The sequence below is a fragment of the Pristiophorus japonicus genome, chromosome 5 (assembly GCF_044704955.1).
Source record: "Pristiophorus japonicus isolate sPriJap1 chromosome 5, sPriJap1.hap1, whole genome shotgun sequence".
Taxonomy (NCBI): domain Eukaryota; kingdom Metazoa; phylum Chordata; class Chondrichthyes; family Pristiophoridae; genus Pristiophorus; species Pristiophorus japonicus.
Genome location: NC_091981.1, coordinates 37,149,678 through 37,165,042, shown reverse-complemented (window position 1 = coordinate 37,165,042; position 15,365 = coordinate 37,149,678). Strand labels below are relative to the sequence as shown.

The following is a 15,365-nucleotide window of genomic DNA, read 5'->3' as shown; positions in this document are numbered from 1 at the left end:
AAGGTACAACTCACAAAAAAAATTTAGAGGGAGCATTGAACTTTAGTTATATAGGGCCCAAGTTTCGGGTGGAGTTGAAAACGGCGCAGCTCCATGCGATGAGCTGACTTGTTAGACTAAAAAGCGCGCTGAAAACTAACCTTGTAATTCTCCCCAGACCAGGAACCTCGGCGTGGCGTATCAAAAGTTGTGGGGGGCGGAACTAGGGCCGTGCCGGCTTAACACAGCCGGCAGGGGGCGGGGCAAGGGATCAGCGTTCCTCTGAGTGCCGGCAGCATTGCGCATGCGCGTTGGAGCGTGCGTGCATGCGCAATGGCTCAGCAGGGCGTATTTCCCCCAGTCTGTCTTTGAATTATATCTAAAAGAGCAGGCAGGCAGACCCAAGCCGCAAAATGGTGACCTTGTACTGACCTATACTTTTAAGGCCAGGTGTTGGGCTTAACAGTGGAATGCAGAGACCCATTGGATATTGGTGGAGCTGTACTGAACTGGTTAGCTATATTTTTACTTCAATGAAACTGGCTTCCTTAACCTAGATTATTCATGGATCCACATTTTTGGGGGGGGGGGGGGTGGCGGTGCGGGGTTCCAATTCCATTAGTCATCCGAGCCTGGGGTGTGTATACTACAGAGTGCAGGTGATAGAGGGAGACCCCTATAGGTCCAGTGAGTTCCACTCCTGTAGGTGTCTATTAGTCAGAAACCTTGCTTCTCAGCATGTTTGCATTGGGGGAAGTTGAAATATTTGTGTGCGACTTCAAGTTGTGGAAGTTTCTTTGTCAGGCGATTTCCTGAAATGGAAGTTGGATAAATTGCATTTGGAATAAATATTTCTTCAAACCTGGCATTGAAACAGTTAAGACTGCAGAATATTTGGGTCACATCAAGAATAATCTAATTTGAACCCAGATAAATTTCTGGCAGATGGTGCAGTGTGAAAATTGGACCCGATGGTTCAGTTATTTCCTACTGCCAAAGGTTTCCTTCATGTAGACTCCTATGAAAAGTCGTTCTTTAATGTGCAGGAGAATACCGTGACTGCAACAAGATAATGCAGACTATGTAGATTTCTTGTTGCTCGGCAAAGGAAATGCCATTCAGATTGAAGGTTTTCAGAATTGCATATTACAGTAATCATTTGTTCAGCCTCCATCCAGCCTCTCCCCCCCATCCCACCGCCCCCCCCCCCCACTGCCCCCGCGTTCAGCCTCCGTTCAACCTTCCCCCCTCCCTCCCAGCCCCCCCTCCTTCCCGTTCAGCCCCTCCCCCCTCCACACCCTCTACTTCCTTCCTCGTCCTCCCCCCTCTACTTCCTTCCTCGTCCTCCCCCCTCTACTTCCTTCCTCGTCCTCCCCCCACCCCCTCTCTCCCCACCCCTCACTGTCAGAAACACAGAGTCACTGACAGAGACAAAGAGAGACACTGACAGAGAAACGGAGAGAGACTGACAGAGAAACACCTTCCCTTCACATAAAGGTAAGGCTTCTATTTTTTATTTGTTATTGATTGTTTGCTTATTACTTTGGTCTTGGTACTTTAGGTGCAGGGTTTCTTCTACTTTTTATTAATTAATTGCTTATTACTTTTTGTGCTTTGTGCTTTCAATGTACTGCTTTGTTTAGTGCTTAGTGCTTTAAATGTACCTTGCTTCTTTAAAATGTTGTTCTGAAGGTGTTTAGTGCTTTGGAAAATCCTCTAACTTCCCCGCCCTTCCCCCACCCCCCCCTCCCCCCCCAACCTCGTTGTGATGTTGATGTGTCCTTTGTGTTTAATGCTCACCCCTTAGGCTTAGAAATTGGGGTCATTTGCACCTCCTGTTAGCGGGAATATAGAGGCAGCAGTAACCCGTAGCGGCCAGCTCTGCTGCGTCAGTGATGGTCATCACTGTGCGCAGAGCCTCGTTATCGCCCCGGACCCTATATTGGGTATCGCCCCCTGAAGCTACACCAGGTGATGCCAGCGCCAGTTTTAGGGGATGTGAACTGGGCAGCAGGCTGCTCACAGAGTGCTACTTAAACGAGAGGTGTCGGCCATCGAAAAAAAAATTACCAACTTTCTCCTGCTTCGAATGCGGGGTCCATGCAACGATCAGTCAGCTCTGTTTGAGTGCCGGGCTCCCAGTGGTCCATGGAGGTCTGAATCATCCCTGCACAGTTTCCAGCTTGGGCCCTTCGCTTTAATGAAAGGGAGAGCCCCTCCTACGCAGCAGCGCCCAGTGTGTAGCACTGCACCCCGCTCCCGTCCGTCCATTCCACGACTGCCCCAGAAAGGAAGTGGTGCGAGTTATTTTGCGCTCCACTTCCTTTTGGGGGCGTTAACTCGAATTTAGCTACCGGGGCGGGACTTCCGCGCTTGCCGCAAAATGTCCCGCCTCTAGGATGTTACCGCCCCCAAATTGGAATTTTTCCCTCTTAATCTTTTATACTCAAGATCTGCAATGTATCCTCTACTGCTCCAGTGAGAGATTCTCTGTCTCCCCCCCACCCGCCTCGGATCCCCACCCCTCTCCCCCCAAGGCTCTTTCCTGTGTTGGACTTGCCGATTTGTACCAAATTGTCGGCAACCTCAAGTCGGTGCCATTTCTGAGCCCATGCGCTTATTTTGTTCAGATCCCAATATTTTTCAATCAATAATGTTTCCACTTTTGCTTAAAACAAGTTGCGTTCTTTCTAGTTTTTGTACTAAACATCACTCTTTTCAATAAATGTTTTCAGCTCATCAACTTACCACTCTTCCATCTGTTCCTCCGTAGCCTTCGGTTCCTTTTGGGCCTTTGCTCCCCTGAAATAACAGCAATGGTAAATTATCACCGAGCATAAAGTAGGTGAGGAAGTTTTCACCATTAGTTTTATTAATGTTACAGTAAACTGGCTGGCGTAATCGTGAGCGCAAGAGGCCAGGAAGGACACAGTTTGAGTCCTTGGTGTGAAGAGTGTTAACTGAGCTCCTGCGAAGCTGAAAGAAGGAGCCCTACAATTGGCCTCAGCACCCCCGGGTTAACAAAATAAAGAAAGGGAGCTAGGTTTCCCGCTCCAACACTCTATCCAGCGATAGCTTCCACAGTCGAATTGTCTTAAACACTCAGTGGCACACAACTGGTGCAATTGTATCAGTAGTGTGGAGGTCAGGCTGGAAATTCAGCTAGGAAGGACCCAGAATTGGTGCATCGCAGTCTCTGCTGATAGCTTTCATGGCGACTGTGGTGTATGAAATGATGCAATGAGCTCCGGACTGTGAGCCAGTGACCAGGTGTAACCTGGTCAGTCTTTAATGGCTTTCAGAAGTGAAGATACAAAGGTGAAGTTCAGGTTATATACCGGGCCTAGCAAGAGTGTACCTGTGACCCGAGGAGGTCCGACGGTAGTGCCCCCTGGTGGTGGGCAGACCTTATGTACATACATTACATCATTCCCCCGCATTCCTGGCACAAGTCCATATTACAAGTTCAGACAATCCGGAGTCCTTTGCTTCCTGGTTGACCGTCTCAGTACAATCCCAGTGCTTTCCGAGTCTCTCACGACTTGGGGCTAGGCATTGACCACAGTGGGTTCTTCTGATGGCTGGACGTGAGTTGGTTGGTCGTCTAAGCTCGCAGTGTCTTCTTCCAACTGTTCCGGTTTGTCAGTCTGTCTTAGCTTGATTTGCTCAATGTGTTTCCTGCACATCTTCCCATTCTTGAGCTTAACCACATACACCCGGTTACCCTCCTTATCCATAACATTGCCCAGGAGCCACTTGGGCCCTTGACCATGGTTAAGTACATACACTGCGACGCGGTCATGATACCACTGCTGGCGGTGACGTCAGGTTTCGATGTTAAGTTCGGGATGGACTAGAGAGCCTGGTTTTGAGGCCTCTCTTCATCAATAGTTCCGCAGGCGGGACCCCGGTGAGCTTGTGTGGCCTTGTCCTGAAACTGAGCAGCATGTGTGACAAGCGTGTCTGTAAGAAACCGTGAGCTATGCATTTCAGGCTCTGCTTGATGGTTTGAACTGCCCGCTCCGCTTGATCATTGGATGTGGGTTTGAACGAGGCTGACCTCACATGTTTTATGCCGCTGCGTTTCATGAACTCTAGAAACTCCAGGCTCATGAAACGCGGTCCATTGTCGCTGACAACGATGTCTGGCAACCACGTGTGGCAAAAATGGCTCTCGGGTTCTCAAGGGTGGCAGTGGAAGTGCTGGATGACACGATCACACATTCTATCCATTTGGAGTATGCATCCACCACCACAAAAAACATTTTACCAAGGAAGGGGCCCGCAAAGTCGATGTGGATTCTAGACCACGGTTTGGTTGGCCATGACCACAGACTGAGTGGAGCTTCCTCTAGGGCATTATTTAACTGCATGCAAGTGCTGCACTGATGCACGCATGACTAAGTCCGAGTCAATGCCAGGTCACCAAATATGGGATCTGGCCTTGGCTTTCATCATGACAATACCGGGATGCGTACTATGTAACTCCCGTACAAATCTCGCCCTGCCTTTCTTGGGCATTACAACACGATTACCCCAGAGTAAACAGTCGGACTGGATGGAAAGCTCATCTTTGCGACAGCTGTACTGTTTGGTTTCATCACCCATTTCCTTGGAATTGGTTGACCAGTGCCCGTTAAGAACAGAAAGTTTTACAACCAATAGGGTCGGATCCTGGCTGGTCCAGGTCTTAACTTGTTGAGCAGTGACAGGCGACTCTTCACTCTCAAAGGCATCCATGACCACGAGTAGCTCTGCAGACATTGGCGTTTCCACCTCCAGTGTGGGCAACAGTAACCGGCTCAATGCATCAGCGCAGTTGTCGGTGCCTGGTGTATGGTGAATGACATATCATAGGCAGATAATGTCAGCGCCCACCTCTGGATGTGGGACGACGTGTTGATATTGATAATTTTATGTTCCGAGAACAATGATATAAGCGGCTTGTGATCGGTTTCCAGCTCGAAGCGAAGCCCAAACAGGTACCGGTGCATTTTTTTTAACCCCATAAACACATTCTAAAGCCTCTTTCTCTACCATTCCGGAGGCTGTTTCCGCCTTGAATAGGCTTCAAGACGTGTATGCAACTGGTTGTAGTTTCCCTATCTTTGCTGAATACCTTGTAGCCAGGAATATTAAGTTCCCAATCCTCCCTTTCTTTGAGCCAGGTATCTGTTATTGCCATTATATCATAGTCCTATGTGACGACTTGGGCTACAGCTCACCAACCTTATTTACCATGCTACGTGCATTTACGCACATACACTCCAAACGCATCTAAGACTGCTCACATGCCCGACATGAGACTCCCTAAGCAAGCGCTCTACTCGGAGCTCCAACACAGCAAGCGAGCCCCAGGTGGGCAGAGGAAATGTTTCAAGGACATCCACAAAGCCTCCTTGATAAAGTGCAACATCCCCAACGGTAGTTGGGAATCCCTGGCCCAAGACCGACCAAAGTGGAGGAAGAGCATCCAGGAGGGCGCTGAGCACCTAGAGTCTTGTCGCCAAGAGCATGCAGAAAACAAGTGCAGGCAGCGGAAGGAACATGCGGCAAACCAGACTCCCCACCCACCCTTACCTTCAACGACTGTCTGCCCCACCTGTGACAGAGACTGTAATTCCCGTATTGGACTGTTCAGCTACCTGAGAACTCACTTTTAGAGTGGAAGCAAGTCTTCCTCGATTCCGAGGGACTGCCTATGATGATGAGGCCAGGTTGGGTAAGGATTGCAGCTGTCCATCCCTAAAGGACATTAGTGAACCAGCTGGGTTTTTACGACAATCTGACAGCTTCAAGGTCACTTTTACTGATTTTTATAAAACTGAATTCCAGTGGTGTGATATGAACTCAAAATTTTCTGAATTACTAGTCCAGAAACATAAACCACTATGCTATTGTAGCCATTCAAACAAGCCCAATTCCTATTGATAATATCCATAGTTTGCCTTACTTTAACTCCTGGCTCTCCTTGGTGTCCATGTTTTCCCAGCTGTCCTGAACACTTGCAAAATAAATTGCAACATTCTCTTTCTGCAATTGTGTCCTGCAACAAAATATCATTAAAAAAAAGTTTAACCATGATTCAGCAGCAATTTTATGATTAACATATTTCTCTGCCTTATTTCTGTATCTGTAATGGGTGAGGAACAATTAACCTCATACAACGCTGCAGTGAGGGAGTTGTGATCAAACTGTAGCATGCTCTTCACACTAGACCTTCAATACCGTGTCCAGTTCTGGTCCCCAAGAGACATGGGGAGATAGCCAAAGCATTGGCGGCAGTGCAGAGCAGAACCTCAATGCTCATACCCACTGTCAGGATTCTGTGTAATGAGGGATAGCTAGAGAGACATGGGCTGGTCAGCCTTGAAAGGAGAGGGGAAATGAAATTCAACTTGGATGGGGTATTGCATCTTCCACCCGTTAGACGTCCCATCCAAGATTCAGTTTCACTGACTTTAACCGAATCGAATATCGTGCAGGGCTGGCAGTATAATTGGTATCCCGGCTCAAGTCGAATTTCAGCCCCAAGGCCCCCGGGAGATCTTATACAGGTATGGAAAAGCTAAATCCGGAATGCTGGTTTAAAGTAACAGTCCGAATAGGACAACGGAATGCCGGATCATACTGGCAAGAGGTCACTTTACAACAACAACTTGGACTTATATAGCACCCTTAACGTAGTAAAATACCCCAAGGTGCTTCATAGGAGCCTAATCAGGCGCAAGATTGACACTGAGCTAAAGAAAGAGACATTAACACAGGTGACCAAATGCTTTTAAACACGTAGGTTTTAAGAAGGGTCTTAAGGGAGGGGTGAGAGATGGAGATGTGGAGAGGCTTAGGGTGGAATTCCGAAGCTTAGGACCTAGACAGCTGAAGGCATGGTCACCAATAGTGGGACGAAGGGCGTGGGGAATGGACCAGAGTCCATAGTTGGAGCAGTGTAGATTTCTTGGAGGGTTGTAGGGCTGGAGACTGATGCCAGGAGGCTTCCCTTTATGAAGAGAGAGATCATCTCATAGCATAGATTTCCCAATAGAGTGAAGAAGGTAAAAACCCTGCCAACATTTAAGAGAAAAATTAGAAAAGCAAATTATAATTTAAATGGAGAAAAATTGCAAAGTGCTGAAGTACAGAGAGACCTGGGGGTCCTTGTGCATGAAACACAAAAAATTAGTATGCAGGTACAGCAAGTAATCAGGAAGGCAAATGGAATGTTGGCCTTTATTGCAAGGGGGATAGAGTATAAAAGCAGAGAAATCCTGCTACAACTGTACAGGGTATTGGTGAGGCCAAAGGTCTCCGTATTTAAGGAAGGATATACTTGCATTGGAGGCTGTCCAGAGAAGGTTCACTAGATTGATTCTGGAGATGAGTGGTTGACTTATGAAGATAGGTTGATTAGGTTGGGACAATACTCATTGGAGTTCAGAAGAATGAGGTGATCTTATCGAAACATGTAAGATAATGAGAGGACTCGACAAGTTGGATGCAGAGAGTATATTTCCACTCATAGGCGAAACTAAAACTAGGGGGGTATAGTCTCAGAATAAGGGGCCGCCCATTTAAAACTGAGATAAGGAGGAATTTCTTCTCAGAGGGTTGTAAATCTGTGGAATTCTCTGTCCCAGAAAGCTGTGGAGGCTGGGTCATTGAATATATTTAAGGCAGAGATAGACAGATCTTTGAGCGATAAGGGAATAAAGGGTTATGGGGAGCGGGCAGGGAAGTGGAGCTGAGTCCATGATCAGATCAGCCATGATCTTATTAAATGATGGAGCAGGCTCGAGGGGTTAAATGGCCTACTCCTGCTCCTATTTCTTGTGTTCTTGTGTTCTTGAATTCAGTAATTGCAGGGGTTATAGGGTTATTCAGGATTCAAAATGAAGATGGGTTGAATAGCCATCCTCATCCATAATTAACAATTTTGTGCAAACAGCAATTATCACAAACACTAAACTTAATATGCAGCCTAACTAGATGGACAACATATAACAATTAGGTAAAGGGGAAAGGAAGAAAAATCATCTCAAACAATCCAGAACAATTAATTAAAATAATTCAACAAATGTTACATTTTTACAGTATTCTTTTGAAACATACTATGTCTTAGAAGTTACAAACAATATATTAACGTTGCTATTTTTAAAGAGGCAGCCAAATCTCAGGATCTAAGCACTTAACAGGTAAGTGTTAAGCCTGATCAACCAAGCATTGAACTAGTTAAACATTTAGCTGTGTGGTTAATCAGTTATACTTCTTGGTAACTAGTTATACTTTCAGTTAGCAAATTCCCTTATCATCCTTCAATGCTGTAAATGAGGTCAATTTGGAAAAAGCAAATGACTTAAATCAATGGATGTTTTTTTGAAGTAAACTTTTTCCTAAAACTTTCTACTAATGCTCGGTTGCCTTTCAGAGTCACTTACAATCTCTTGGAGTAAAGCGCCTCCAATGTCGTGCATTCCAATCGCCAATTGCTGTCTGTAGCCAAATCCTCTTCCAAACTCCAGTTCATGAAGTTTGTCCGCACTTACTGTGTTTTCCAGAGCAACCATGATTAGTGCATTGACACCTATTTGGAACATTAAACATTGATCGTTTGCTGTTAAAATATTTTGCAGCTGATGTGAGTCCTTTCATTAATCAGCATGTTTCCCTCAGCAATTTACCCGTTACCTCATTGTATGATCACAACTGAACTATTCTTCATGCTTCGCTTATTTTCGTTTTGGGTTCCAGCAGTTGGTAACAGTGTGAACAGTCTGCACTTTCATATGGAGCCAAAAGGGTTTCAATAATTTCCTGTCAATTGCAGAAGTCACACGGCTATGATGTTCTACTGTCTGTGAGCACTGTCTGCAAAGTTGCATTGTATGATTGATTTGCCAAGCTTTGCCTATCCCTCGGCCCAGACATTCTCTCAGCAGATATTTCCTTTGTTCACTAGTGCCCAGTGAATGGTCTTTCTTGGCCCCTTTCCTGCAGTCCCCCCCACCCCCATCACAAATGCCAGGCTTCAGCCAATTCCATTCACTCCACATGATATCAAGAAACAATTTAACATACTGGACACAGGAAAGGCTGCATGTCCCAACAACATCCCGGCTGTAGTGTTGAAGACCTATGCCCCAGAACTAGCAGCGCATTTAGCCAAGCTGTTCCAGTACAGCTACAACACTGGCATCTACCTGACAATGTGGAAAATTGCCCTGGTATGACCTGTCCACAAAAAGCAGGACAAATCTAAGCCAGCTAATTACCATCCTATCAGCGTACTCTCTCAATCAACAAATTGATGGAAGGAATCATCAACGGTTCAATCAAGCGGCACTTACTCATCGATAAGCTGCTCACGGATGTTCAATTGGGTTCCGCCAGGACCATTCGGCTTTGATTAATGCCAACCTTTTACGTAATACTTCTTTATCTATTTTTAGCCATCCAATATCACTACCTCCTCTTTTGCTACTACATTGGTAGCGCCTTCTTAGTGAGTGAAGACAGGTGCAAAGTACTCATTTAGTACCTCAGCCATGCCCTCTTCCTCCTTTTCAGTCCTTAATCGGCCCCGACATTCTTTTGACTACTCTTTTACTATATATGTTTATAATAGACTTTTGGGCTCCCTTTTATGTTAGCACTAATCTGTTTTCAAACTCTCTCATTGTCCCTCTTATTCCTTTTTTAGATTTCCTCTGTACTTTCTGCATTTAGCTTGGTTCTCTATTGTATAATGATCCTTATATTTATCATCAGCCTCCTTTTTCTGTTTCATTTTAATCTCGAGTCATCGAGGGAGCTCTAACTTTGGATGCCCTTCCTTTCCCCTTCATGGGAATGTGTCTACTCTGTCCCCAAACCATCTCCTTTTTGAAGGTCTCCCATTGTTCAGTTACATAAGAACATAAGAATTAGGAGTAGGAGTAGGAGTAGGCCATTCGGCCCCCTGAGCTTGCTCCGCCATTCAATGAGATCATGGCTGATCTTCTACCCCAACTCCACTTTCCTGCACTATCCCCATATCCCTTGATTTGTTTAATATCCCAAAATCTAGTGATCTCTGTCTTGACTATACTCAAAGACCGAGTCTCCTCGGCTCTCTGGGGTAGAGAATTCCAGAGATTCACCACCCTCTGAGTGAAGAAGTTTCTCCTCCTCTCAGTCCTAAGTTACAGTTTTGCCTACTAATTTTTGATCCATTCCACCTGAGCCAGATCCCTCTTTAAATCACTGAAAGTAGCCCTCCTCCATTTAAATATTTTTAAGCTTGATTGCTCCGAGTCTTTTTTCATAACTATTCTAAACCTAAATATTATGATCACTGTTCCCCAAATGCTCCCCCACTGAAACATGCTCCACTTGCCCCACTTCATTCCCCAGGACTAGATCCAGCACTGCTTTCTTCCTCATTGGTCTGGAAACACACTGATCAAGAATGTTCTCTTGTATGCGGTTCAGGATTTCCTTGGTGTCATTGCACTTTACAATCTCAATCTATATTAGGATAACTGTATAGAAGTCTTCCATTATCCCTATTGTCATTCCTCTCTTTTTCCCCTTCCCTATCTTTGCTGAATACCTTGTAGCCAGGAATATTAAGTTCCCAATCCTCCCTTTCTTTGAGCCAGGTATCTGTATTTGTCATTATATCATAGTCCCATGTGACGACTTGGCCTACAGCTCACCAACCTTATTTACCATGCTACGTGCATTTACGCACATGCACTCCAAATGCATCGAAGACTGCTCACATCTGCCCACATCTGAATGGTGACAGATTAGGAAAAGGGGAGGTGCAACGAGACCTGGGTGTCATGGTACTTCAGTCATTGAAGGTTGGCATGCAGGTACAGCAGGCGGTTAAGAAAGCAAATGGCATGTTGGCCTTCATAGCGAGGGGATTTGAGTACAGGGGCAGGGAGGTGTTGCTACAGTTGTACAGGGCCTTGGTGAGGCCACACCTGGAGTATTGTGTACAGTTTTGGTCTCCTAACTTGAGGAAGGACATTCTTGCTATTGAGGGAGTGCAGCGAAGGTTCACCAGACTGATTCCCGGGATGGCGGGACTGACCTATCAAGAAAGACTGGATCAACTGGGCTTGTATTCAATGAAGTTCAGAAGAATGAGAGGGGACCTCATAGAAACATTTAAAATTCTGACGGGTTTAGACAGGTTAGATGCAGGAAGAATGTTCCCAATGTTGGGGAAGTCCAGAACCAGGGGTCACAGTCCAAGGATAAGGGGTAAGCCATTTAGGACCGAGATGAGGAGAAACTTCTTTACCCAGAGAGTGGTGAACTTGTGGAATTCTCTACCATAGAAAGTTGTTGAGGCCAATTCACTAAATATATTCAAAAAGGAGTTAGATGAAGTCCTTACTACTAGGGGGATCAAGGGGTATGGCGAGAAAGCAGAAATGGGGTACTGAAGTTGCATGTTCAGCCATGAACTCATTGAATGGCGGTGCAGGCTAGAAGGGCCGAATGGCCTACTCCTGCACCTATTTTCTATGTTTCTATGTTTCTATCTGATCTCTCCTATTTCTTAACTATTCTAATGATATTTGTCTCTCCCAGTCATCTGTGCACTTTGTATCTCCTCTCTAATGTTTCATCCTGGCTACCCCTCCCCCACTACACCAATTAGCCTATCCAAGAGGACATTGGTCTCAGCTCTGTTGAGGCACAACCCATCGCTCTTGAACAGGTCCCTTCTGCCCCAGAACTGGTCCCAATACACCATAAATCTGAAGCCATCCCTCCTGCAACATTTCTCCACCACGCATTAATCGGTCTTATTCTACTCATCTCATACTCATAGGCAGTCCCTCGAAACGAGGATGACTTTCTTCCACGCCAAAAAAGGAGGAGTTCACAGGTGTTTCTATGAAAGGACCTGAACTACATCCTGAAGGGTGGAAGATGCCTGTGCATGAATTTTTTGAATGTGTGGTGGCTGTTGCACACCAGCCACCACACGGGCTTGACAGAGCTAGGTCTTGGTCCAGTGGCAAGGGTTATCCAAGATGACTGGAGACCAGGAAAGCAACACACCATGGGAACTCATGCCGATTGCAGAAATGCCTGTCTGTCCCCCTGACTAGTGAATCCCCTATAACCATTGCATTCCGTAATCTTAAAGACCTCGATCAGGGCACCTCTCAGCTTTCTCTTTTCTAGAGAAAAAGGCCCCAGCCTGTTCATCCTTTCCTGATAAGTATATCCTCTCAGTTCCTGAAAAGGATTCGTATAACTGAATTGATCATCTTGGTTTGACATATTGTGTGGAATTTAAAACATCATCTCTCTTAACAGAAGCCTGGGATCAGCACATTTGAGAGAGAAAATAATGCCTGTAATGAAATGTCAAATTATCTTCCTGCAACAAGGAATAATTGGTCTTCTGAAGTCAATGGAAAAGGAGAATCGGGCATGGTGTAAAACAATTTGCCGATTTGCTGTCAGCCCGTTTCCAGCTCCTTCGGACACCAATTTCACCCCCATGCAGTTCAACATGAAGCAATTGGTTACTCAATAACCATCTGCAAGGGGGTGCCCCAAAGACAGAAGATCAAAACATAGAAGCGGCTTGCTGTAACTGCCAACATTGATCCTCCTCCTTCCCCAACAGTTGAATAGCATGGTTCCTCTTTTTCTTCCTGTATACTTGAAGCTCAACATCACAGAAATATTACTAACAATAAGTGTATATATAGCATCACGCAAGTTACACAAAAGTGCATTATAGCCCAGATTGAAACAAGGTCATTTTAGTGCACATACACTACTGGGATCATTATTGATATCTGCATTGTACTTCCACATATTCAAAGAAACATTATGCCATTTAAGAGAATTTTTTCCATGAGGATGTTTCTCTGTGTGGTCAACACAGGACCTACAACCAATGACTTTCCTTCCGTTAAAATTAATTGGATGGAATAACAACAACTGTAACAGTGGATAATGAGACATGAGCGGAGTTCAATTCTTTTCACTTCCCAATCCTAAATTTCTCTCAACAACAACTTGCATTTATATAACACCTTTAATGTAGTGAACCATCCCAAAGCACTTTCCAGGAGCGTTATAAAACCAAATTTGACACCAAGCCGCAAAAGGAAATATTAGGACAGGCTTGGTCAAAGAGGTAGGTTTTAAAGAGCGCCTTAAAAGGAGTAGAGAGATTTAGGGAGGGAATTCCAGAGATTAGGGTCTAGACAGCTGAAGACACTGCCGCCAATAGTGGAGCGATAAAAATCGGGATGCACAAGAGGCCCAGATTTAGTATAGCACAGAGAACTCGGGGGGGGGTTGGAAGACTGGAGGAAATTTTAGAGATAGGGAGGAGCAAGCCCATGGAGGGATTTGAAAACAGATCAGAATTTTATAATCAAGGTAGGTCGGATTATGACGTCAGAGAGCAAGGCTGCGCTATCACCATGGGCCCAAAATTCAGCGATAGCCAGTTTTATCGCCTGCCCGAAAACCCACCCGGAAAAAACAGTCGGACCCAGGGTGCACCTGGTGCTAACGGTGCCATCTTGAAAATGGAGCAGAAGTTGAGATGTGTATCAAGGATTTGGAGAAGGAAGGTTGAGTTTTAAACAGTGAAGTTTTATGTGAGTTTATAGTTTGTTTTAAAGGATATTTAAGGACATTTTTTTAAATGGGGGCTATACTATGTCAGCCATTATTCCTGGCTGCTTTTTGTATGCAGCGTCGAGCTGGAAGGCGGCTTATTGATGCGCATTTTGAGCGTTAATCGAAGAGCTCACAGACATATGGGGAGCAGGCCTTACCCCCCACGGGTTTACAGGGAACAGCGCTCATACCTGTCTGAGGCACAGTGCGTTTGAAGGCCACGCTTCCGAAAAGAGGTGATCACATATGCCAGCTCAAAGGCAGACCTACAGCCTACCAGCAGCAAGAGGACTGCACTGCCCATCGAGGTGAAGGTGACTGCAGCACTCTATGCCTCTGACTATTTCAGGCATCAGCAGGGACATATGCTCCATCTCACAGTCATCATCATAGGCAGTCCCTCGAAGCGAGGATGACTTGCTTCCACACCAAAAAGGGATGAGTTCACAGGTGTTTCAATGAAGGACCTAATATTCCAGATCCCAAACTACATCTTGAAGGGTAGAAGATGCCTGCGCGTGGATTTTTTTAACGTGTGGTTGCACACCAACCACCACACGGGCTTGACAGAGCTAGGTCTTGGTCCAGTGACAAGGATTACTCAAGACGACTGGAAACCAGTTCTGCTGCACAGGCCTAGTGCAGATACATATCGCAGTGTGGGCTTGCCCTTGCTGTCCCTGGGCCCTCGCCTCTTCGGAGCCCCAAACTCACGCCACTCTTGGGCCCCGGTCACTTCCCTCTACAAACTCTTGCCGCTCTTTCGCCCCTCCTGCTGTGCCTGCCCGCACTGCAATCAGCGACCTGGCTTCACAGCCGTCGCCCTCCTGCAGCAGCACGCGCTGCTCCCTGCAGTGGCACGCCACCACACACTGCTCCCTCCAATGGCCCTGGCCTGCTGATGGTCTTACAGACAAGAACTGCGCCGATTTCTGGGCCGGGCCTCCGCACACTGCTCCCTCCAATGGTCCTGGCCTGCTGATGGTCTTACAGGCAAGAACTGCGCCGATTTCTGGGCCGGGCCTCCGCACACTGCTCCCTCCAATGGCCTTGGCCTGCTGATGGTCTTACAGGCAAGAACTGCGCCGATTTCTGGGCCGGGCCTCCGCACACTGCTCCCTCCAATGGCCCTGGCCTGCTGATGGTCTTGCAGGCCAGGACCACGCCGATTTCCAGCTGCTTTCGGTATCAGCAGGGGACATCTGCTCCATCTCAGTACGCTACTCATCGCTGCACTGTACGCACGCAGGATGGACTTTATAAAGTTCCCAATGACCAAGGAGGCACAGAATGAGAGGGCTATACGTTTTGGACGAATTGTTGGCTTGCCCAAGGTTCAGGGTGCCACTGACTGTACGCACATCACCCTGCGAACTCCTTTCCTCAATCCAGAGGTTTACTGAAATCAAAAGGGATTCCACTCCCTGAACGTACAGATTGTCTGCGACCATACTCAGCGCATCAGGGCAATAAATGCCCAATTTTCAGGGAGCATCCAGGGTGCTTTCAGCTTGCATGAGCGCAGTGTCTCACGCATGCTCGAGTGTCAGCCACTAGGCCAGAGCTGGATGCTGGGGGACAAAGGTTACGGCCTCTCCACCTGGCTCATGACCCCCCCCCCCTCCGGAACTCTCAGACAGAAGCCGAGCATCGCTATAATGAGAGCCATTTAGCCACACGCAATATCGTCAAAAAGACAATTGGAGTGCTCAAGCAGCGCTTCCGATTCTGGA

The 15,365-nt window shown here is 46.5% G+C and overlaps 1 protein-coding gene across 1 annotated transcript in view; it reads right to left on the bottom strand.

Moving 5' to 3' along the window:
- Positions 1–15,365, bottom strand: part of LOC139264063 (collagen alpha-6(VI) chain-like) — a 151,635-nt gene that overhangs the window by 88,135 nt on the left and 48,135 nt on the right. The window contains exons 12-14 of the mRNA XM_070880161.1: positions 8,415–8,560; positions 5,933–6,025; positions 2,728–2,781 (exon numbers count right to left, since the gene is read on the bottom strand). Coding sequence (XP_070736262.1) covers positions 2,728–2,781; positions 5,933–6,025; positions 8,415–8,560 — 293 coding nt within the window. The remainder of the gene's footprint in view (positions 1–2,727; positions 2,782–5,932; positions 6,026–8,414; positions 8,561–15,365) is intronic.